Genomic DNA, 24,893 nt, shown 5'->3' on the forward strand with positions numbered 1-24,893 from the left:
TCTTCCTCTTCGTGTTTTATTTGTCATCTCACTTTCATCACGGCCACCTCTTGTTTGTTAATTTAGTTATTTTATTATAATGAATTAATAATTAAATGAAATTATTGTTTTTAATTAAAAAAAGTAACTGATGCAGAACAAGCAACAAATAAAATAAGTAAAACCAACTAATAAAATAAGTGAATTAATATTGATAAAAATATAAATTGTGTAAAACTGAATAAAACTAAGAAAAAACACATTTTTCAAAATACTAATTTACTGCTAAAGTAATGAATACATGAAATTATTTTAGTATGAATTAAATGAAATAAATGTTTTAAACAATAAAACATTAATTTAAAAACTGAATTGAATTGAATTACTGATGCAGAACAATAACGAATTGTAAAAATAAAATAATTTAGCCAGTATTAAAAAATAGAACAAATAAATCAAACAATAGTTCAAATAAGAATGTGTATGTTAAAGTAGGAAATAAAACTCAATAAACTTACCAAAAGACACATTTTGTAATAATAATGAATGTTATTATTTTAAGTATTATTATTAGAATGAATGAATGTGTAACACATTAAACATTAAAGACATTAATTTAAAATAAGCTAATACAATACTTTGTTCTATTTTGATCAGTTGTATAAAAATAGAATTATTTTTTATTAAATGAACAAATAATCAACAAATTCACCAAAAGACTAAATTGCTGTGAAAAATTTAGAAAGTAACATTAATTCTCTCTCTCTCATTATCTCTTCTTCCTTCACAGCTCATTTAGCAGCTTAAAATGATGCGCATGTAATTTTGATAAAATGTTCATGTGAATGACCTCCTTGTGATAAGCACTGCAGCTACAGTACAGTATTTGAGTGTGTGTATTTATAGATGTGTGTGTGTGTTTTTTAAGCAGAGCTGATATGGTTGATTTTGAATCCTCTGGAGTTTATTTATGTCCTGCACTTAAAGCAAGGACAGAATTCATGGTGTGCTTGTCAAACATCCCCTAATCATGTTCTTTGGGATCCCACTGCCCTCTGAGGGCACGAGCGATCTGTCCTATACACTCAACTGGAGGACGAACAGAAACCAAGGACGATGTGGGGTTTTGTGTGTGTGTGTGTGTGTGTGTTACCATGCATTCCCTCATTCCTACATGTTACTTTCTCTTTATATCTCTTGCTCAGTGCACTGGAAAGTGTGTTAAACTGGAATGACATGTATTTGCCCAATGATATATCGCCCAAGAAAAAACATGCTTGTCAACTGATAATACAAACTAAACTATATTTTCTGAAGAAAACGTGAGTTGCTTGTCCATGCAAAAGTACAATATATAAACAAGAATATACTATCCATGTTAGGACATTTGGTCCACACAGTGTAGACAAACCCAGACCCGCACCCAGAAACAGACACAAAACACCTTGTCATTTAGCAGGAGCAGATTCAGTCTGGCAGGCGGTAAAGTGTGTTTGTGTGTCATGCACGTTCGGATTAAGCTGCCAGAGAACATCAGCTCCCTCTTTGACAGCCTGTAATTTTGAACTGAGCCTGTCCAGACAGGACAGTGTATGTGTGTGTGGACCTTGTTCTGAAATATGAGCAAGCAGTACTTACTGAACTTAAGGCTATCGCTCACACTTAAGGTGGGGTCAGATTTACTGTTGTTCGGCGAATTTTCACAGGGCAAATCCAGTCATTAAGACATGGATCAATTGGGAATTTCAGCTGTGGGCGAAAGATTTCCCCCTTTAGATTTTCCCCACATTGACAGACAGAAATCTGCTTGGTTTGAAAATTAATTTGTGAGCTGTGCTTCATACATTGCTGCACTATCGACAACAGATGGTTTTTGCCCATAAAATTTCACTGCAGCTTTGTTCATGTGACCAACCTTAGAGTTGGAATTTGAATGTCTCTTAATGACTCGCTCTAAAAAATAACGGTTCTTATGAGAACCATTATTTTCTTAAAGCCAAGAATATTTATAATTTAAAGATGTTTTTGCCCACACGATTTCATAAAATGTTCACTAATGTGACGATACTTTTAGGGTTGGGATTTAAATGAACACCATACACTCACAAAATAACAGTTCCAAAATTGGGTTAGAGAACCTTAGAAGAACTATTTTCTTGAACATTCTAAAGAATGTCTTTCCAGTATAAAGAAGCTTTTGTGCATTGAAAAATGGTTCTGCATGGAACCATAGATGTCTTTAAAGAACCATTATTTTTAAGAGGGCGTAGAGGCTTTGGGTGAGCTCTTTTTACTTGGGCCAGTAAGAAACCACCCTAGAAACCACCTAGCAGAGGAACACACTAAAAACCTCCTTAGCAACAGCACACCAGCATTTCAGCAGTACTTGTGCACAATCAAGCACCACTTACATCAATAGTAAAAGGAAATATCTAGCTTTTGGCTTAAAGTATGTTTTAAGTACTGCGCATGTGTTTGACCTTATTTTGAGCAATTGCCTTTGCGCGTTTAAGAGCCCTCCAGAAATTCTCAGCTCATTTTGAAAAGTTGCCCCTCCAGGATGTGTTCTTTATGCAACCTTTGCCTTTCCTCTGATGGATCACTTAAGTAGTCTGACTCACTTGTGTTGTCATTCGGTTTTAATGAGCTGTTTGGTTTCTGGAAGGAGGTTAGAGCATTGACGTGTCTGATTTAGAAACATCACCACCGCCTTCAGTTTCCTGTTTTGGATGGTTATGATCTGCTCATAGATCAGTATTCACTGGACTGGGATGTTAGTTTGTGCTGATCATGGAAAACTATTCTAAAATGAGCACTAAATGCTTAACAACATCCTATGAAATCTACACTTTTTGCAGATTTTAAGTTCAACACAGAAGCCTTTTGCTATATAGGATTCTTGAGTTGATGATTATGTGTTTTGGAGATTACCGTATTTTTCGGACTATAAGTCGCACCGGAGTATAAGTCGCATCAGTCCAAAAATACATCATGATGAGGCAAAAAACATATATAAGTCGCACTGGACTATAAGTCGCATTTATTTAGAACCAAGAAGCAAGAGAAAACATTACCATCTACAGCCATGAGAGAGCGCTCTATGTCTTCAGTGGTAGACTACAGGAGCACTGAGCAGCATAGAGCGCCTTCTCGTGGCTTGAGACGGTAATGTTTTCTATTGGTTCATTTCTCTTGGTTCATTTCTCTGTTCATGTCCAATTCATTTTGATAAATAAGTCGCACCTGACTATAAGTTTGCAGGACCAGCCAAACTATGAAAAAAAGTGTGACTTATAGTCCAGAAAATATGGTAAATAAGTTCATTATAGGTTACTCAGATCAGTGTTTTGGTTTCTGAGTTCTTTAAAGTACCAGTGGATAGATGTTTTTTTTTTTAAGTACTACCGAATAAAATGTTCCTTATATAGCTTAAAAGGTACCTCTTTGCAATCTGGCTTTAAACGTACAGTATGGAATTTTTGGCCACCAGGGGTCACTCAATCAAAATAATTACATAAGACGTACTTTGATGACGTCTGGAAAGAGCGTAAGGCTCATGGGAGTTGTTGTTCAATGGAACACGCGCTCTGTCGCTTCCCACATTCCTCACTCATTCTAACTTAGTATTTTGACAATCACGTCTTTTCGAACGGAGAGATATATGAATTATGAGACCCCTATCAAATCAATATTCCATCTAGCTAGTAGTAATATATGTTAAAATATATTTTTCGTTAATAATTATAATTACGTTATACTATGATATCGAACAAGTTAGAGAACTGCATTTGAAGCTACTTTATTCAACTAGATATAGAACAAATGTAGATTTACATGAGAGCTTGTCCGTCTGCGTTTTACACAAGACATCATCATTTCACAAAATATACGGATAGATACAGTTAGCTGAATGGATGCATACCTGTTTATCAGAATGCAAGCGAGTTCGGCATCTCTCTGTAGTTTCAGCTTGTCACGAAGCTCTCTCTATCTTGGAAATGCAACTACAATATTTACCCGTGTCGTCTTGCTTCTCTTGTCCCAAAACCATCTCGGGTCATTTATTTCACCCGTACGTTTGCACTTCACAGAACGTGCAGGCAAAGCATAATCATGATCCATAACTAAGTTATTGATTGAGGTTTAAATACGAATATAAACAATATAAATATAAAATATAATAGTCTCGATCAAGGCTACTACTTTTTCTTCTTCGTCTCGTCTTTGTTTCTGTTCACCTTTGTATTTGGCGGTTCCGCAGGAAGTTAGATAAACTAGAGGGGTCAAAGTTTATATGACGCAATAGACGGGCGACAAAACAGAAATAAAGAAACGTGCCGTGTCTTCTAATTAAACTAGAATTTTCTCCGGATTTGAAAGTTCGTGGAAACTTTCGGGATGATGTAAGTACACAACAAAAAAAAATATATATAACATAGATATAGGGATTTCTGTTATTTTTAAAGCAGAAAAATTATATATTCGCCTTTAAATGTGCAGTATGTAGGATTGACACAGAGTGGTTGAACAAGGTATTGCATTCCAAATTAAAAATATCGGCAAGGTTTTTTTTCACCCGGCTCGTCTTCCTCAGACTTGACTCAAGATTGATGACACAAACGGGACGCAAAAAGCACCCTTGATGATGAATGAAATGAAAAACTTTGTGTTTTTCGCCAACTGGCAACCCGGGGTCTCAAAATACAATTGAGTAAACTGGAAGTGGGCAGATTCACAAACCAAAACAAAGACTGACATTCTGGCCTGGAACGCACATTTTCAAAGGAGAATAACTGACTGTAGCATTGTTTTCAGATAATCAATTATGGTAACTTAGCATGTTTCTTAAATATCTTCAAGCATATTATGTTATTTTATGCTTTAGTAGAGTCAAAATCTTAAATACAGCACCTTTAAACCTAAAAAACTATTTTTCCTAAAGGTAAAGCATTTATTTCTGTGCCACTACAGTAGCCTAATAGACTCTGTTTGTTTGAGCTGCCTTTCATAGCAATTTTGATTCATCTAATGTCGTGATTTGGGACAGCACTAGACTGGGTAGTCATTGTAACCCTGTTGAAAACAACAATTATTTATGCAATTCTGTGGTGTAGAAATGACACACTGCATCTTTAAGATGAAGTCAGAAGGTGAACTGTCAAACCACAAACTCTTGCTGCAAGAAAAATTGCTGCAAAATGTATAATTGGAACAATGAGGAAATCTCAACCTTCCCATCAGCTCTTGCTAATGAACACCTGCACTTTAATGTCTATTTGCATCACCCTGTTTGTGTATGTTTAGTATAATTTAGTAATAGGCATAAACTCTGCAAACCCTTCCGTTGTTCATGATGTTCGCTAGTGCCTGTGAGCTCTGTTGGGTTTTCCATACAATACTGTTCCTGTATTGATTGACTGCTTTGGAAATATTATATGGAAAGAGAGGAAGAGATCTTCTCAAAGATCCCGTGGCACATGATTTGACATGCACTTTGTGTTTTTGGCACAACACACTGCAGACTGACAGATTTCAACTGAATTAAATGTGAACCTTTCATCCATTCACTCAGCCAGCTCTTTATGATGAGAGTAAAAAAAAGTATAAAGAGAAAGAGTTGGACAATATGTGCTTTGTAAGCCACTGTGGTGGAGGGTAAAGGGCAAAATGATGTAAGTGTGGTCACGTCTGAAATGTTCCAACCAGCAACCTTTATGCAAACACACACGTGTAGTCATACTGATGCTTTCAGCTAATATTTGAATGTCTGACAACTGTTCTCCAGACTGAAAAAATATTGACAAACGAGTCAGCCAATTTGAAGTATGTGGATGTGGATAAAATCTGTCAGATAATATTTGACCATTTTGGCTATTGCTGCTCTCCTTTGTGGCACACATTCACTTTTTGTGTTAAAGTGGTGCAGCAATTCAGTAAACAGGAACTCTTTTGAGTTTTTGTTTTCATGTAGACACCATAGAAAGGGCTAATTTACTGCTGCTGATCTTTTTTTATTTTAATCTCGAGGTCTGCATAGAGAATTAAAACAACAGAAATCAGACTCATAGAATGTAAGACATACGTGTTGTTCTCTAAAGATGCTGCTGGAAATTATTTTCCAATAAGGTTTACAGATATTTACCAGATATGAACTTAAAGCAGAGCCCTGTTGGCAATACAGAAATGTGGCTGAGGAACTTGAATTATTTTCCCCCAACAAGTGCAAGACGGAATCTCTCTAAAATTCATGGCCATAAGGGCGAGAGAGAGAGAGAGATGGAAAGAGAAAAATGGGCATTAGAACAAAAGATCAGTACCTGAACACCGAAGGAGGAATGTGGTTTTTAAAACGAAAGTGGGATAAAAAGAGATACACAGGGGGAGACGGTGAGAGAGATGGGCATTCATGCCTTTCAACCTTCTGTTGATGAAAAGCTTCCTTTCAGTGCAACTATGAAAGAGGGATTAGGGAGAAGTGGATGGTGAGAAAGAACATTGCATTCCTCTAAACGCTGCCCCCATTCATCCGTCAAAACGCCTTAATTTACTCCCTGTACCTCAACGCTGTCTGTGCGCTCATGTAAAAAAAATATTAAGAAGGCTGATATTGAACATGTAGCCATTCCTTATCTACTATTCCTATTTCTCTGTACTTTTGTCTCTGTGTAGCTTTGTTAATGTGAGTGGTGCCATGCATGAAAGAAACCGTTTGTAACTGTGAATGAAAGATTACATATGCAGGTTGAGTAGTCGCTCTGGCCACACTTAGAAATGATGGTCTTATGGTTATGGGTTTTATTCATCATGGCTGCAATAAACAAAAGTATCAGTAGACACAATGCTGGGGGGGTGAAAACTTTTGATCAGGATAAAGATGTATACATTTTTGTTATTTTTATTTTAAATATTTTATATTGTTTTCATTCATTACTGCCCTTCAGAAACAGAATATGCTTACATGTTTCCTAGAAGACAAAATAATTCAAATTTAACTTGATCTTTAAATTAAAAAAAATTTCACCCCCCACTTTAAGTGTGTGCAATAGTGAATGTTTGAACCTTTTGAAATTATAGTTGTGTGTGAAACCCTCAGTTGTCATCAGTGAAGATGGATCTCAAAGATCATACAGTCACTGCTGGAAAGGGTTCAAATATGCAAAAGATTCTGGATAACCAAAGAAGCAGGACCTGGAGGATTTTTCTGAAGAACAGTGGGCAGTTTAACTGTTCATGAACGGCTATTACAAAAAAAAAAAAAAGGATCATCTTTGTACTCTAGAGTATAAAAGCAAAACAGAATTAAGTAGTGTAAGCCACAAGATTTTAGGTATTTTTCATGTCCATGGCATAATTGGTTTAAAACCTGAAATACTTTAGGTCGGTGTTATGTTCAAACCCCTAATTCATAATATGAACAAAAATAATACTGATGATTGCCTTAGCCAGAACCACCAATTATAGACTGCAGACTTTCTTAATGCTCCAGCTATCTAATATCACTCTCCAGAGGATTTTCTCGAGAATGGCTTCGTTCATCAATATCAACCTCATTTCCTTTTAATGAACTTATTTTATCTTCTAGATAATGCCAGAGTGCCGTCTCTTCATTAATCATTATAGGCAAATAAACAAATGTGTGCCTGCTGAGGCCTAAAACCATGACCAGACGGTCTGTTTCAATGATCTTTTCAATTAATTACAAACCTGAATTCCAAACCTTTACCTTATTATTTATGAAATTCATAATATTATGTAAATTTATGTCGGGGAACACCGATCTTTACAACAGTTTTTCCTACTGGCTGGTTGTGGCCTGAGCGTTGGGGACGAGAGGATGAGGGTTCGTGCTGACGCCTGTAAGAGAGTGTGAATGATGTGTGTTACAGCAATTTGAAAACTTTAAATTGGATTGTACTCCGGCAGAGACAGGGACAGATGAACTCTTGTGGTCCCTTGGATACTGTGTGTGCATGTTGTTGCGTGTATCGGCCCCGATAGGACAGGCTGGCGTGATGCCTGGCTCCGAGCCGCCCGGTTGAGCAGCATTTCAGGCTGCATGCGCACCAGCTTCCTACTTGACTTCTGCTCTCATTCACATCTTAATTTGTGATGTTATGCCAGTTGACTAATCAATCAAAATATTAGATTTAATTTCTCACTGTTAGGGTTGGGCGACAAATTTGGCATCAGACGATGTATACAGTGAAACATCACAATGGATGATGACGCGAGCGGGGAGAGGTTGGGTTTTTGTTGGTGGTGTTACCGAAGCGTGAATCCTTATAAGGGAAACAACTAACGATTCCTAACACTGTGTCTACACCGGATGTGAGCCATGACGCGACAAAATACTATAGAACCACTGATCTAAAAAAGAGATTCATTATATATATCTGTCAATATATAATGATAATCAGTGATGTTGTCTACACTGGATGCAGCAAGGCATGGCACCACAAATCCCTGACAGTGAACTGCTGCTGTGTTCTATTTATGACTTGCTGACACAAATTTCAAATAATTTAATGGTCGCTTTGTTGCGTCCAGTGTAGACAGTCTTAAGCTGATGCGGTGCGCCGCTACACAACAACAGATGCATTCAGTGTAGACACTGTGTAAGTAGAGATGACTGAGGACGATGGTGAATGATTTGCAGATCCTCAGTACCAATGACAAACATATTGCGAATCTCGTAAGTGATGGGGGGATTATGATGCCGGCTCAACATCATGATGTTTATCAGCCGATGACATCGTCTATCTGCCCAACCCTACTCACTGTGTAAGAGATGCTGTTGTATATTCACTAAAATGTTATTTAATTGATATCTGTTGCTTGCAAATTACATCTGGCGTATGGTATTTAAAGAACGGGAAGACTGAATTCCTGAACACTTATGGATGATTCTAGCAGGAGAGTGTCAGAGTGTGTCAGATTTCTTGAGCTAATCCTCAGCGTTCATGCCAGAGCTTGTTCGATATCACTCAAAGATGCACATTGTGCTGAAATATCACATTATGGCCCCACATGAGTCAGCAGCATGGGTCCTATGACTGTGTCCCAGGTTTCTTTGTGTCTGATGCCCATGTGACGGTGAGATGCACACTCTTATGGGTCAATGTGGGCATAGGCTACAATGGATGACCTTGGGAAAGACAAGGAGTGTGACATCACTTCCTGTGTGCTATGACTGTTTAAATATTCTGAATGTATTAAAAAGCAGCTGTTTATGCTTAAGTCTGTTTTTCCCCATCTCATTAGATATCATCCAATTAGATATTCCTGTATTTAATTAAATTATTTTTCCTATTGGATCTATTCTAATTTACTAAAATAAAAATTTTAAACAACAAATTGTCTAAAAAGCATTAAAATCGTTTTTGTTTACATTATGGGTCAGTAATTTTATGTTATAACTGGCTACCCTACTAATTAATACTCTTATTCAGTAAGGATGCAAGAATGAAATTGATCACAAGGGACAGTAAAGACATTTATTATGTTGTAAAAGATTTATATTTCAAATATATATATAATTTCCTTTAAGGAGTCCTGAAAAAAAAACTGTTAAATATTAAGCAACACAACTGTTTTCAACATTGATAATAATAAGAAAAAGTTTTTGAGCACCAAATAAGCATATTAAAATTATTTCTGAAAGAGACATTGTGACACTGCTCAAAATTCAGCTTTGCATCACAGGAATAAATTACATTTTAAAATATGTTATAGAAAACAGTTATTTTAAATTGTAATAATATTTCACAATATTGTTTTTACTTTATTTCTACAGATCCCTTTTGAAGTGTATTTTACTTATATTACATTTAAAACAATAAGTCAAGATTCATAATAATTAACTGATATAATTAGATATATACTTTTTGTCCATTATTTATGTATGTTGTTTTTGTTTTCGAAAAGGCTGTCCTGATTTGTGCCTGAAACACTGAAGCATAGCAACATGCTAATACCAAACTCTACAGTTGTACAGTTGATACCAATTTGCTTAATACAAAAACAATTTTGAACACCAACATCCAGAACACCTTAGCAATACCCTCACAACCACCCACACTAACACTAACAAGTCACAGATGCTGTTGTAGTTGAAAGAAAAGCTCTTAACGGATTGTCTTATGATGTGTCCAGGCTTTAGCCTGTCCAGTTAGCGCTCCTGCGCTGTTAGACACCATAGTAATTCATCTGCAAACTGGCAGAACCCCATCACAGTTCCGTCCTGACAGCTAAATTATATTTGCCTTCACCTCTCATTTATATCTCCTGAGGTGAGACGATGAATATTTCAGTTTTCCAGGGTGTATTTAAGTCTGCCTGGATGAACATGATTCCTGCCCGCTGGGTGTTAAATATTGGAATGGAGTTGTTTCTTTATTAGGGAAACAAAGGCTAGTGAATGTTACTTGAACTATCTGCATATGAACAGACACATAACCCTCGGGACACAGAGATAGCTGGTGTTATTCACACACACACACACACACACACACACACACACACACACACACACACACACACACACACACACACACACACACACACACACACATATTTAACGTGACCCCACCTCAGGCTGTCAGTAAGATGGAGCGTATCCCACCCACACGGGCACAAAGGAATATGTGTGTGTGTGAGAGAGGATACAAATGTGTATTTTGAGATGTCGTCTCTGTGGAGGTCACGATTGCCTCATTTGACCCGAGCTCAGTGCACAGCACCTCTTCCTCTGAAGCTGATTCTAGTTCTAGTTAGTTTGGGGCAACTGCATCTGCGCTATGGAGAACAGGCTGACAGCTGGCCAGAGGGAGAATTTATTGCTCAGAGGTTGCTCCTCCAAAGTCCAGAAGACTTCATTTAGGTTATTTTAATGGGTTTTTTTACACCTACTGTATGTTTATTTTTATTCTTAATTTAAAATGAATCAACGAATAAAGTTAAAATACAAATTAAAATACAAAAATAAGGTAAAAAATGTGTACACGTTTCTTGAATCAGTTTGATTTTTATGTTGGCAAAGGTTGCCTTTATTTGATCAAAAATAGCTTAAACAGAAAAATTGAGATATATTTTCATTAAAACTTCTCATTTATGCAAATTATTCTTCATTTGATTTTCCTTTCAGGTTATTTCTTCTCTGTGGGTGTCAGATTTGACTCATTCGAACCTTTTTTCAATGCCTTGCATTTCTTTCACTAAAGCTCTAGTCTAATTTCTATTTCAAACACACGTATAGTCAAGTGAGCTGGCAGTGTTTGGGGCGTCTGTGAGAAAGAGCTGACAGTTTCCAGCAAAAGCAGAGAGAGAGAGACAGAGAAAGAGAGCAAACAAGAGAAAAAAACAGACAGACAGACAGGCTGATGCATATAGGGAAAAATGGCATTAAACAAGAAGAGGTTCGCACTTGCTCTGATCCAGCCCGAGGTGCTGAGATATTCCAGACAAACACAAATCTGTGCATGCATGTGATTCATCAGTCACTGGTGACTGATGTGGGTGTTGTGTTGAAAGAGTGAAGAACAGAACGGATGAAAGAAAGACAGCTGAGTTGTGTTTTTTGTGCCCTTACTTTGTGATGGGACCACAGTGTCTGCTGATTCATGGACAGCTGCTCTAGGCCTTACAGACTAGAACGTTATTTGACAAGTAGTAATTTAGTAATTAATTACGAATTCATTTTCTTGTATCATTTTGTTCTCTATTGATAGCAATTAAATATTGAATATCTAGATCATGTATCAATTTGTTTTATTTTATGATTATTATAAATGTATTAAATTATTAATAAGGCATTTACATTTTATAATTCAATCTGTTCTTCTGCACATATCTATGTCTATGAAAATAGTATTTATAAAATAAGCATAAAATATATGTATTATAATTTTCATATACTGATTGCATTCCAATTATGTATCTAGCTAATGTATATATGGTTGTGGTGGTCTACTGCATCCTGTTCGAACTAGCACCTAATTGGCTTGGCTGGGCAGTTGCACCACGCAAATTGAGATAATACAGTCATTTTGTGGGTGTGTTTGCACCATAACCCGATTTACATTCGTTCTTGATGAATACTTCCTTTGTAGCTCAGCAACAAGGGTCACTAAACAGCAGACTGTTCTGACTCTCCCAGACACACACACCAAATCACACAAGTCCAGAATATCTCATGCTGTCAAAACACACAAAGACACAGAGGGGATTGACTTTTCCAGTAGTCTGTGTCTGTAATGAATGTTAAAACAAAAGCAGAAGGAACGGATTAACCAAAGCCCATCTGTAGATGAGGTCAAGGACCGTCCCCTCGTGTTCATTTTTCTCAGCTCTAAATGACCCCTTCACCTTTTTGTCATGAAAACAAAGATTTTCATGCTCAGTGGGAGGAAAAGAGTTCAGTGTACTGTGTAGACAGTTTGTAGTCCACTGAGAACATGTGAACTTTTTAAATTGTTACAAATTGTAAATGACTCAAAGAATGCTGAAAGTGGGATGATTTTATTGCAATCATGTGCACTCGAACATATGACTGTCCTCATTTAAATATCATTTACATATGGTTAACGTCATATTTATATCTCAATGCCTATAGGCCTAGAATTGCACGTTGAATTTACCATAAAAAAAAAAAAAAAAAACAAGACTGTGAAGGATAGACTTAGCATAAACTGTATAAACCTCACGGAATTTATATAACCTACAACTTGTAAAACTGTTATATGGAGGGTGTTTTTCCGAAAGCTGTTTCTTCAGCTGAACAATTGGCATGTTGTAAACAACAGTACAATCTATTGAATACACTGTACTTCAATTCCTCACAGCCTCATTTTCATTCCTGTCAAAAAATGAAATATGCCACTATCCTGCCTAAGGTCTATTCAGTGTTTAACAACTTTTACCGCAACAATAGATCAGCACGAAACATGGAAATATTGAAAATGATTTTTCATGCTACTAAAATTGTGCTGTGTAAACCTTTTTAGACACACCAGATGCATTGTAATTCATCCGATGTGTTTATGGCTCAGTGCTTCATTCAGAAAATGGGACAACAGGTACAGGATGAGAAGTGAATCAACATGCACAAAAGCAGGTTAGTGTGCAGAAATGTAGGGCACTGGTACTCACCTGCGCAGTGGCAGCTGAGGGGATTAGACTCTGATTCAGATCCATGTCAGTGTCCCTGAAGAACTGTCCCACAGGGAGCAGAGTCCAGCTGCGTCTCACTCACTTTCACCACTAATATTCCACCACTGAAAAGATACATAGCTTGCCTTGTGTTTAGCATTCAGGACTATGCAAAGAGATATTTTTTGAGAAAACCCCTCAATTATTTATCTAGGAAAATTTGTGAATGAATAACTCTCGTATCATCATTCAATGCTGAATTATGCAACATCTGACAGTTTTTCCCCCCCTCGTTTTCTCAACTTATCATATTTTTTGTTCGGTTCATTTCTCGGATCCCTCATTTACGCTGATAAATGCCTGCTGATGAGGCTGCATGTGAAAAGCTGAAGTGATTTCAGCCCAGCTGAAGTGATTTTTGCTTGTGATTCTAGATAGGGGAGACAGATGCATGCAGCCGGATCGGAAATCCAGATTCCTCTCTGGAAAACGTAATGATCTGAATGTCATCTCAGCATCACCTGTCTGTTTAACAGGGCCTGCTGTGAGTGACGTGTAGTGCTCTTTTGTACTGAGCTGAAACAGGAAAAAGTGAAGGGAAAGAGTTTTTGACACTAAACAGAAAATGTTCCCATCCTCTAACTGTTGAAAGAGTGGCTTTCGCAAAGGTTGGATATCAGTGACATGAAATATTATGGATCACTGATGTTTCATATCCATCACTGACACAACGAACAGTGCCATGTTTGATTTGAGGAGAATAAGGACAGTTCATCACATTTTATTCATTATCCATTTTTTTGTCACATAAAAATGTACTTTTAAATCTATTTATTCAAATTAAGTCATTGTGATTGTTTTCTGTGTAAAACAGTGTTGGGGAAAGTTACTTTTAAAATGACTGCATTACACAAAAAGGTAACTAATTGCGATACCGCATTTCATTACTTTTCTTATCTGGGCAAGGCTTGATTGTTTTTTAATATAAAAAGTTATATTTTTGTCCCTTTCACACATAAATTCTTTTTTAAATCAATACATCTCAGGCTGAATGAAATGTGAATACATGAAAAAATGAAAGTGGTTATGTAACTTGCATTACTTGTATCTACTTTGTGCAATTTTGGCCTAAAAAAGCTCGCATTTTGGATGTTTGTGTATATTTTCTACTGATCATGGGACCCCCTGCCCCCCGAAGTGTGTTAGTTGAATTTGTAGGAAATAATCACAGAGAGATAAAGGCTGTGATCCAGCAGCAGACAGGAAAATGTTACAGTGATAATCCTGTGTTTAGTTTTACACACACCGGATCATCTGTCCTGTCTCTCTGCCCACAACGCTACAGCTCACTGATACTGAATGCCAGTGTGTGTGTGTGTGTCTGTCTGTTCAGGCTTCATTTCTAAACCCTGCTGTAATCCATCATGTTCCTGATAACTCTCTCTCTGTGTGTGTGTGACGGGAACTGTGTGTGGGTGGGATTTCTGTCTGGCTTTTATTTAATGATGCATCTTACTAGAATGGGTCACATCTTTCAACTTCCTATCGTATGATATCTCAACTTCCTCTCATCTGTTGTGCGAGGCCAAAAATACGCTGGTGTACATATATGACTGAGCTGAGCTCTGATTAGCATCATCCAGTTAGCCCCTGCTGGTTGTAACTACAACATTTGGAACCAAAAAGGCATTTTTGTACAGTGAATTGACATCCATTTAAAACAATATAATGCACCATATTAAAGTTTGAGGCTGAAATTAATATTTTTACTAAGCAAGCATGTATTAAATTGATCAAATGTGAGTTAAAAAAAAAAAAAAAATGTTACATCAAAGGTTCCTGAAAAAAATGCAACACAGTTGCCACAAATTTCTCAGATTTTAATTAAATTATATTAAGCAGCAGAACTGTTTTCAACATTGAGAATAACAAGGAATGTTTCTTGAGCACTAAATCAGAATTATAATGATTTTTGAAGGATCATGTGACATTGAAGACTGATGAAATTTCAGCTTTGCCTCCCAGAAATTCATAACATTATACAATTTATAAAGAAAAAACGGTGAATTTAAATTGTAATAATATTTCACAATATGACTGTTTTTACTGTATGAAATATATGCAGCCATGGTGTGCGTAATGGACTTCTTTCAAAAACACTTTGAAAGATCTTACCAACCCCAAATTTTGGAATAACAGTGTATTACTGATGTCACCATTTTACCATGGTGCATCCAGAACACTTCTGTGTAAGTAGTAAGTAGTTAGGTCCTGAAGGATGTGTGTGTATATGGATGAGTGATGCTATCAAAGAATGCGTCCCATTTTTCCCAGACTTCAAATGCTCTTGTTAATGCAAGACAAGCAGCTTCACATTTGCAGTTATTTGTGGTGGATCGTTAAGAGAAATGCACACCGCTGGCAAACTCATTTATCAGATACCCCTGAAATGCAATTGTGTTTTGGTGTGAGGGCTCTTGTGTTGTATTGATTGGGTGGTGAAGAGCAAGCGTGTTAAATGTTTCATATCAGATCACTCAGATAAAGTGTCCTTGCTAATAAATCATTCTGTGTGTCTGTGTACTGTATGTGAGACATTTGCAAACTTAGACATGCTACTGAATGTCATCTGCTTTACATTATTTTTCTCTAGCATGCATTGACCTTATCATTAATCATGATGCTCCTGTAATCTCAGCTAAGCATGTGTTGAAGTTAAAATAATTACTGAAATGTCTTCCTTATAGTTGAAAACAACCCACTTTATATTTGGAAACAACAAAGTGGACAATGCCTGCTTGTTTCTCTGTTTTATAACAGTGTGGAACATCTTCCTCAGGATGTGTAAATAGGCTAAATGCTAAGCTAATTTGTCTAGGGGTTTGTGCAGTGCTCTTGTAGCAATGCTAAGAACGAAATAGTTGGGAAATTAAAGGTAATAATTGTTAACTGTAAAACGTTTGGATGACTCGTGGAGGCGAAAAGTATACAGTAACATAAGAAGTCACGTGTTTAGCGGTTAGCAAAAGATTTTAAAATGCCAGTGGTGTAGCAAGCATGTTAAAAATAGAAGGGATGTCTTTTCTGAGCCCAAATTGCCCAAGCTATTTCTTACATACCTCAAAGGAAATATATAATTTGATTTTGTGTTTATGTGCATGTACTGTGAATAAAGAGTTATGTAAATTCTCTCCGGGTCTGGTTAGGGTTGCTACTAGTTTAATTAGAAATGACATAAAGCAACTTATTTTGTTATTATTACTATTATTTTTCCCCACTTCTGTAGCCTATAACCCCAGGCTGCAACAGGGAGAAGGAAAAAAAAACAACTTGATTGAAATAAGAAAAAAAAAAAAAGATTGAAAAAAAAAAACCCAACATTTTATATATATATACACATGGTCATGAAATTATTAAGTAGAAAAAAAAACTGTTTTCAGTATCGATAATAATAAAAGTTTCTTAACCTTCAAATCAACATGTGTGCTTGCTTTCTGAAGAATCATGTGACATTGGAGCAGTGATGCTCAGGAATTCAGCTTTGCCATCAGGAATAAATGACATTTTTAAATATTTGAATAGAAAAAATGTTTTAAATTGTAATAATATTTCACAAAGTGACTGTTTTTACGTTTTTTTTTTTTTTTTTTTACGTAAATTAATTTAGCCTTGAAGAGCATAAAACTTCAAAAACCTTTAGAAATCTTACCAACTGAAAACTTTTGAAAGTGTACATTCACGTGACATAAAGGAAGGGAGGAAATTCATTCTGGGAATGTACATAAATGTCCTCCTCTGAGGGGTTTCTTTAAGACAGATATCCATAATCACTTCCTCTTGAATGTGGTGATGCTATAGTTACTGCTTCTCATACAGTCTGCAGGCTTTGTGTGTTTCATGTGATGTTTTATCTGTGTAACTGCTTTTGAAGTGAACATTTCCTTCCTCTCCCTGGTAAAATGAACTCACTCATCTCTCTCAGCCCATCTCTCTCTCTCTCTTTCACACTCACTCACACCCCACAAACACAGTTAGAGGGTTTTTTGGATTCTCATTCTGTGCTCTAATTGGATTCTAATAGGAGTTTTCCTCCCTAGAGTTCTCTGATAAGTTAATGGTCTGTGAATTGGTCTTTCTTCAATCTCCAGTCTCACTATGTGTGTGTGTGTGTGTGTGTGTGTGTTAGTGGGCCATGAGAGATCTTAGAGGGGAAAAACACCTCGGGCTTTACTCACCATTTTAAATGCTGTTATTAGAGGTCACATAAGGTCTCTCTCTCTCTCTCTTATTTTAGTTTGCACTAAGCAGAAACCAGAAGATGTTTACAAGATGTTTATATGTTTCCAGTTTTACCTACAGACTAATCAATTTTATATTAACTCTAATTTATTGAGGCGGAATAGAACTCCAGCCCAGCTCACTTTAATGAGAGATGTGCTTTATTGATCTGTGAGGGGTAATTTAGCAAGCACACCGTGAGTCTGAATCGAACAGGGATTGCTGCGGATGAATACTAACTGCCAAAAGATCACAGAAAACTGTTTGCCAGCTCTGCAACAGTGTGTTTTCCTGTGTGTCTGTGTATATTTAAACCTGATGAACTAGGCTGTTCAAATATTAAAGGGTAAATGATAATGTTAATCTCAATAAATCTTGAGCTTGTAGTGTATAAATTATCATTATAAAGCAACATTAATTCAATCAATATTTAATTAGGATAAATCAGTTCTTTCCTACCATTTCTTATGATCGGAATGCCCATTTTTATTTAATTTAATGAAATTTTAAACTTTTTCCATAGTTTGAAATAAATGGCAATCGCAATCATTTTATTTATTTATTTATTTATTATTTTTTTATTGATTGTATCATATATATATATATATATATATATATATATATATATATATATATATATATATATATATATATATATATATATATATATATATATATATTACATTTACATTTATTCATTTATTCATTTAACAGATATATAAGTACTATAACAAGTCTCAGTTAGGTTAACACAGTACACGTAGGATGGGTTTTTAACTAATATAATAAATAAAAAGAAAACAATAGAATAAAAAATAAATAAAAGAATAGAGCAAGCTAGTTCGAGGTCTTTACACATACACACACACATACATATACAATTGCATAATAAATGAAAAGAAAAAAGATTAGAAAGGTAGTTAGATTTTTTAAAGAATAGAATTAGAATAGTGAGTGTTAAAGTTAGAGGGTCAAATAAAGATGGAAGAGATGTGTTTTAAGCCGATTCTTGAAGATGGCTAAGGACTCAGCTATATATATATATATATACAGTATCTGATGTAATCAGCCTGGTTTCTCTTATATTAGCACTGTTTTGGACAGATTGTTTGAATGCATTTAATCAGCTCAAAGCGATCTGATCGCAAGCGGAGTAGCAAAATTGGGTTAAAGGGTTAGAATAGAAATTGTACTTAAAGCTGCAGTAGGTAACTTTTTAAAATATATATTTTTTACATATTTGTTAAACCTGTCATTATGTCCTGACAGTAGAATATGAGACAGATAATCTGTGAAAAAATCAAGCTCCTCTGGCTCCTCCCAGTGGTCCTATTGCCATTTGCAGAAATACATCGCTCCCGGTAAAAAACAACCAATCAGAGCTGCGGTCCGTAACTTTGTTTGTGTTCAAAATGTAGAAAAATGTATATAATAAGTGAGTACACCATGAATCCATTGTCCAAACCGTGTTTTTAGCTTGTCCTGAATCACTAGGGTGCACCTATAATAAGTGTTAATATTCAGACTATTTTAGATTGCTTCGGGGGTACTGCGGCGGAGTAACCCAGTACCTTTGTGATTCTTCATAGACATAAACAGAGAGAAGTAGTTCCGGCTACGATGTTCTTCCGCAAGACGCAAGCAGTTCGGTTTATTAACCGCTAGAGCGTCAAAAGTTACCAACTGCAGCTTTAAGTAATTTTGTTTTAATTTCATTAAGCTATTTGAATGGGTTAAGGATTGTTAAATTAATCACACGCATTAATGCATTAAAGGAATAGTTCACCTAAAAATAACTATACATTTTATTTATTCATTATTTATTTATTTTGCCATTTTGTGAAATAAATGAGAATCTGAAAAAAAATTCTTGACATAATGTTATTTTGAACCTGAATTTTTATTATTTTATTTTATTTTATTTTATGCAACTGCATGACATAAATGATAACATGAATGCCCTTTCTGACTGCTGTAGCTTCAGTGAGTCAGTCCACAGCCTCACAAAATAAATCACAATGAATCCCATCCCTTCCATATTAATCTCAATACCAGTTCACAGCAACACATTTTGTCAGATCCGTGTTTTCTGTTTTCTTTGGGATGCGCTGGATGTTAAAGGCCAAACACATTGGTTGTGTGGGTTTCATCAAGTGTCCAAGTGCTTGTAAACCTTATTGAGCAGTAACATTAAGCTCTGATAAGACCTGGATTAAATTCCATCTGTTTGCTGTGTGCTTTTATATGTCATAGTGGAAAATGAACTGTGCTGTTGGAGTCTCTCTCTCTCTCTCTCTCTCTCTCTCTCTCTCTCTCTCTCTCTCTCTCTCTCTCTTCCTCTGGCCTTGGATTGGAGAAAAGACTCAGGATAGAAATGGCTGACAGCCCAGCTCATTAGAAAAAGAATCCTGTCTCTGACAGAGTGTACTCTCACCCGCTGACAAACACACGTGTGCGCACACACACAAGTCATAGGTAGAGACTCACGTTTTTGACACTGACAACCATCCTGGCAAAACACACAAGATATACACACTAACACAAAAATGCACAGTGGACCAAGTTAGCTTATATAAGAATGATGTGGTTTGCTAATTGCTTTTTTTTTTTTTTTTAAGAACAGGGAGGTTTGTAGGCACTAGAGCTTAAAGGAATAGTTTACCTAAAAATTTAAATTCACTGAAAATGTACTCACCCTCAGGCTATTCAAGATGTAGAAAGAGTTTGTTACTTCATCGGAACGCGTAGAATGGATCCGAATGGGTGCCGTCAGAGTCCAAATAGCTGATAAAAACATCACAATATTCCAGTGCTCCAGTCCATCAATTATTCTTTTTAATTATTCTTGTTAATTATTAATTAACAAATCCATCAAGACGTTTTTTTTTTTCTTCAAACCATTGTTTATTGCATAAATATGACTCCTCTATCTATACTGCTTCTGAACTATTCATTTTTAAAAGAGAGGCAATAATAATATTAATAATTTTCATAAAAAAAAGAGCAAAATAATACTTATTGTTTTTACAATATTGTTTTTGTTATAAATAATAGTACAAAATAAAATTGGAAATAGAATATATCACTCAGGATATATCAAGCACAAGGCTGAACAGCAGTCTATTGAGTGGATATTTTCAATGACTATTTATCCCACTCCAACCCCATGTCATAAAAATCGTTTGGACTATCTTATGTAACTGTGCTGTGATGTTCAGCTGTCAGTCATAGAGCTGACACATTCAGAGCTTCAACGCTGAGGGTTGATTTATATCTCTATACATATTTTTATTTCTTATAAGATTGATTGACTGATAATATTCACTAGGAAAATACTTACTCTTATATATAAATATAATATGTCTGTATACCACCATCTGCTGCTGCCTTCTAAAACAGCACAAATCACAATCGTGTGTGTGTGTGTGTGTGTGTGTGTGCGCAGCACAGACTAATACTGCTTCAGAGAGCACGTGTCTGTGCTCAGATTAGGTCAGAGATCCATGTGTAATTACAGTTCACTGATCACTGTAGTAAACCAGTGTAAGCCTATTATATAGTTTCTTTCTTTCTTTCTTTCTTTCTTTCTTATGGTTATATGGATGAATGAATAAACAGATGGATGTTGATCATTGATAGTCAAATGCATTTCTATTGAGGGTCATGCTAACATTGTTAATGGTCTCTCTCTGTCTCAGGTGAGCACCTGCAGGTCTGTTCTCAGGGTTACACCTGCTGCACGTCTGGGATGGAGGAGAACCTTCTGAACCTGAGCCAACGAGAGTTTGAGACTCATGTGAAGGAGTCTGGACGCACCTTACAGGCCTCTCTCAACAGCCAGTTCAAGAGCTTTGATGGTGAGTTGACATCACATGACACATGTTACATGCAGCTTTCCATCAGTCTGCTTTGACTAAAGCTTGTTGAGAAACTGATGCTTTGTTTGTCTGTACAGAACTGTGTTCTGGTATCTCAGAACGCTGATAAAACTTCCTAACAACGTTAGACAGATGGTCTCTCTGTAGGTGTGTGTGTGTGTGTGTGTGTGTGTGTGTGTGTGTGTAGTAGCAGCGTGGATTTCTCAGTCACACTCATGCCTGTGAGTGTGAATGTTATTCACACCCTTTACCTGAGTGATTGTGTTTGGAGAAGCAGAGATCTAGGCCTACAAGTAAATGTTTTGACAGCATCACACTTTCACTTGTCTTACGATAATGTGTATAATGTCTGTATATATATTATGTAGATACTTTTTTTTCTCACAATCTTTCTCTGGCTTTATAATCTTATCTTTCTCTCTCACTCTGTGTAGGCGTTTTAATCAGTGTTTTTTGCTTTTTGTGTTGATTGGTGTGTGTGGGTGTGATTTGTTTTGATTAGTTACTGTTAGGAACTTCTCAATGATATCAAATCATACTTTACACTATTAAATGCATTAAGTATGTGTTTGCTGTTTTGGATGTGTGAATCTTAAAAAAAAATTGCATGAAAATAATTAAGCTTAAGATTTCAATAATATCAATAATAAATAATAATAATAAAACCAACGGCGAAATTTCTACAGTATTGTGGTGTAAATTAAACTTACTAAATATGGGCATTTTAATAAATATTTATGTTTTATTTAATAATCATAATAATAATTACTATTTTTTATATTATTGAAAAATAATACAATATTTGTGTAAAATAAAAAATAAAAAATATTATTCATATTAATAATAATACTTATTATTATAATGATGATAACAATAATAATAATAATAATAACAATAATAATAACTATTATTATTATTATTATTATTATATTTTTTATTATTTACCGTTAAATAAACAAACAATAACAACAACAACAACAACACTACTACTACTACTACTACTACTCATTATTATTATTATAAACCAAATTTGTGCATGTAAAAAATGAGTAAAGATGAAATAGAAATAGAAATTATTCAAGGAATATTATTGTTGATATTATCTTTGGCTTTATTTATAATAATTATTATCAATAATTCATTTAAATTAATTAAAAATATATATTATTTTCTTAATGCATCCATTTATTTATTTATTTGTTTGTCTGTTTGTTTGAAATATGATTGGGGTGGTTCTTGATATTGAGCGGTGTAAACAAAATCAAAGATTCAAATTATGCTTGCTTCCGTAATTCCCTAATCTTGAGCTTGGCCAAATATAGCAGTTTAATTATTTTATTCCTGGGCAAGGAAACATTTTATAATGCTATGAGGAGTAGAATGGAGGACAGGCAGAATATGTAGCAATGTTCAAAGCTTTTGTAAAATCTAGAATCATTGTTGAATTTGAATGTTACAAACTGCTGAAATTTCACTCTATTACTGGGATTTTGGACAGATGGTGACTTTGCTACTTAAAGTTGAAAAAAGTCAGTGTCTCTGTCGTTCTGGAGCTTATAAGTGCCAATTTAGGGTTTTAAAGCATGTCTGTGCCAGTTTACCTCCAGGAGTCGTGAGTGTGTGTCTGTGTATATAAACACACTCTCTCACACACACATAATGTGGTGTGTTTGTGGTGAGAATGCTTGAACTGTGATTATTTCCCAAGTGCTGTGGCACAGGGAGGAGATCTGGTCAGTGTGTGTTTCCCAGCATGAATTATGCTTGGCACAGTAAGCAGCTATGGTGGATTATACCCAGGGTGTGTGTGAGTGTATGCGTGTCTGTGTGTTTCTCTACTTGTGTGTCTGTGGTTGTGTGTGTGAAGCTATTTATGTAAGATTTGAAAGACTAAAGGCATTAACAGTGCAATATGTGACAAGATTTTTTGCAAACATAATAAAACAGGCTCTCTAAATCATGTGTGCTGTCATAGACGTGGCCATTTGTTTTCAGTTCTCATCCCTTACTGTCTGGAAAAGAGATCAATTTACAGCAAATTGGGGCTAAGACTCTGAAATAATAAATCTCAGATATTGTTGTCATTTCTAAATTGATTTCAGGTTTCTTTAATTCTTTCTCTCACATTTTCCCTTATAATTTCAGTATAATAGCTTCATAATTAAAGAATTAGGCAGCAAAGAGTCGTGTGATTGAGATTGTACTCTCCTGAGTATAATCCATCCATCCATCAATTGTTCTCTCTCTATTGTTTGCTCTATCGTTTTATGTCTTTCTATCCATCCATTGTTCTGTCTCTCTGTTGTTGTTCTATCTATCCTTCTGTCCATCCACCCTTCCATCAGTCTGTCTCTCTGTTGTTCTATCTATCCTTCTATCCATCCACCCTTCCATCAGTCTGTCTCTCTGTTGTTCTATCTATCCTTCTATCCTTCTATCATCCACCCTTCCATCAGTCTGTCTCTCTGTTGTTCTATCTATCCTTCTATCCATCCACCCTTCCATCAGTCTGTCTCTCTGTTGTTCTATCTATCCTTCTATCCTTCTATCATCCACCCTTCCATCAGTCTGTCTCTCTGTTGTTCTATCTATCCTTCTATCCATCCACCCTTCCATCAGTCTGTCTCTCTGTTGTTCTATCTATCCTTCTATCCATCCACCCTTCCATCAGTCTGTCTCTCTGTTGTTCTATCTATCCTTCTATCCATCCACCCTTCCATCAGTCTGTCTCTCTGTTGTTCTATCTATCCTTCTATCCATCCACCCTTCCATCAGTCTGTCTCTCTGTTGTTCTATCTATCCTTCTATCCATCCACCCTTCCATCAGTCTGTCTCTCTGTTGTTCTATATATCATTCTATCTGTCTGTCTATCTATCCACCCATACATCCATTGTTCTGTCTTTCTGTTGTTCTATCTATTCTCCTATCTGTTCATCCACCCATTGGTCTGTCTCTCTGTTGTTCTATCTGTTCATCTACAGTGTATGTCTATCCATCCATCATTCTGTCTCTTTGTTGTTTTATCTGTTGTTCTGTCTGTCCATTCAGTCATTTTGTTGTTCTGTCTATTCTTCTATCTATCCACCCATCCATGATTCTGTTTCTTTTTTGTTACATATATTGTTCTATCCTTCTGTTTATCCATTGTCCATCATTCTGTCTCTCCTGTTCTTCTGTCCATCCATCCATTGTTGTCTCTGTTGTTCTATCATTTCTTCTATCCATCCATCCATCCATCCATCCAATGTTTTGTCATTCTATCTATTCTTTTTCCTATCCATCCATAGATATATCCATCCATCCATCTATCATTCTGTCTCTGTCATTCAATCCATCAATTTTTCTATCATCCACTTATGATCAATCATGTAATCTTGTTGTACACTCGTCCTCCTCTTTTTCAGTCAGTGTAGTTATTTTTGTCATCAGATGAGTCTTTAATTTGGATTTATGTTCTATGTGTTGAAAGGTTTTTCTCTAGGAAAGTGTTTTCTTTCTGGAATAGCTTTCCAGAATAGCACAGCTAAAACTACACTAGAGCATAATGAGCTGTTATGTGTCTGTTTTAGGAGGTTAAGTATGGCCGTTGATGTGTGTGTGTGTGTGTTCAC

At 35.8% G+C, this 24,893-nt stretch overlaps 1 protein-coding gene across 1 annotated transcript in view; it reads left to right on the forward strand.

The window, feature by feature from the left end:
• Positions 1-24,893, forward strand: part of gpc1b (glypican 1b) — a 60,205-nt gene that overhangs the window by 13,956 nt on the left and 21,356 nt on the right. The window contains exon 2 of the mRNA XM_052548550.1: positions 21,102-21,260. Within this exon, the coding sequence (XP_052404510.1) occupies positions 21,102-21,260 (159 nt within the window). The remainder of the gene's footprint in view (positions 1-21,101; positions 21,261-24,893) is intronic.

This window comes from Carassius gibelio, chromosome B2, assembly GCF_023724105.1.
Source record: "Carassius gibelio isolate Cgi1373 ecotype wild population from Czech Republic chromosome B2, carGib1.2-hapl.c, whole genome shotgun sequence".
Lineage (NCBI taxonomy): Eukaryota > Metazoa > Chordata > Actinopteri > Cypriniformes > Cyprinidae > Carassius > Carassius gibelio.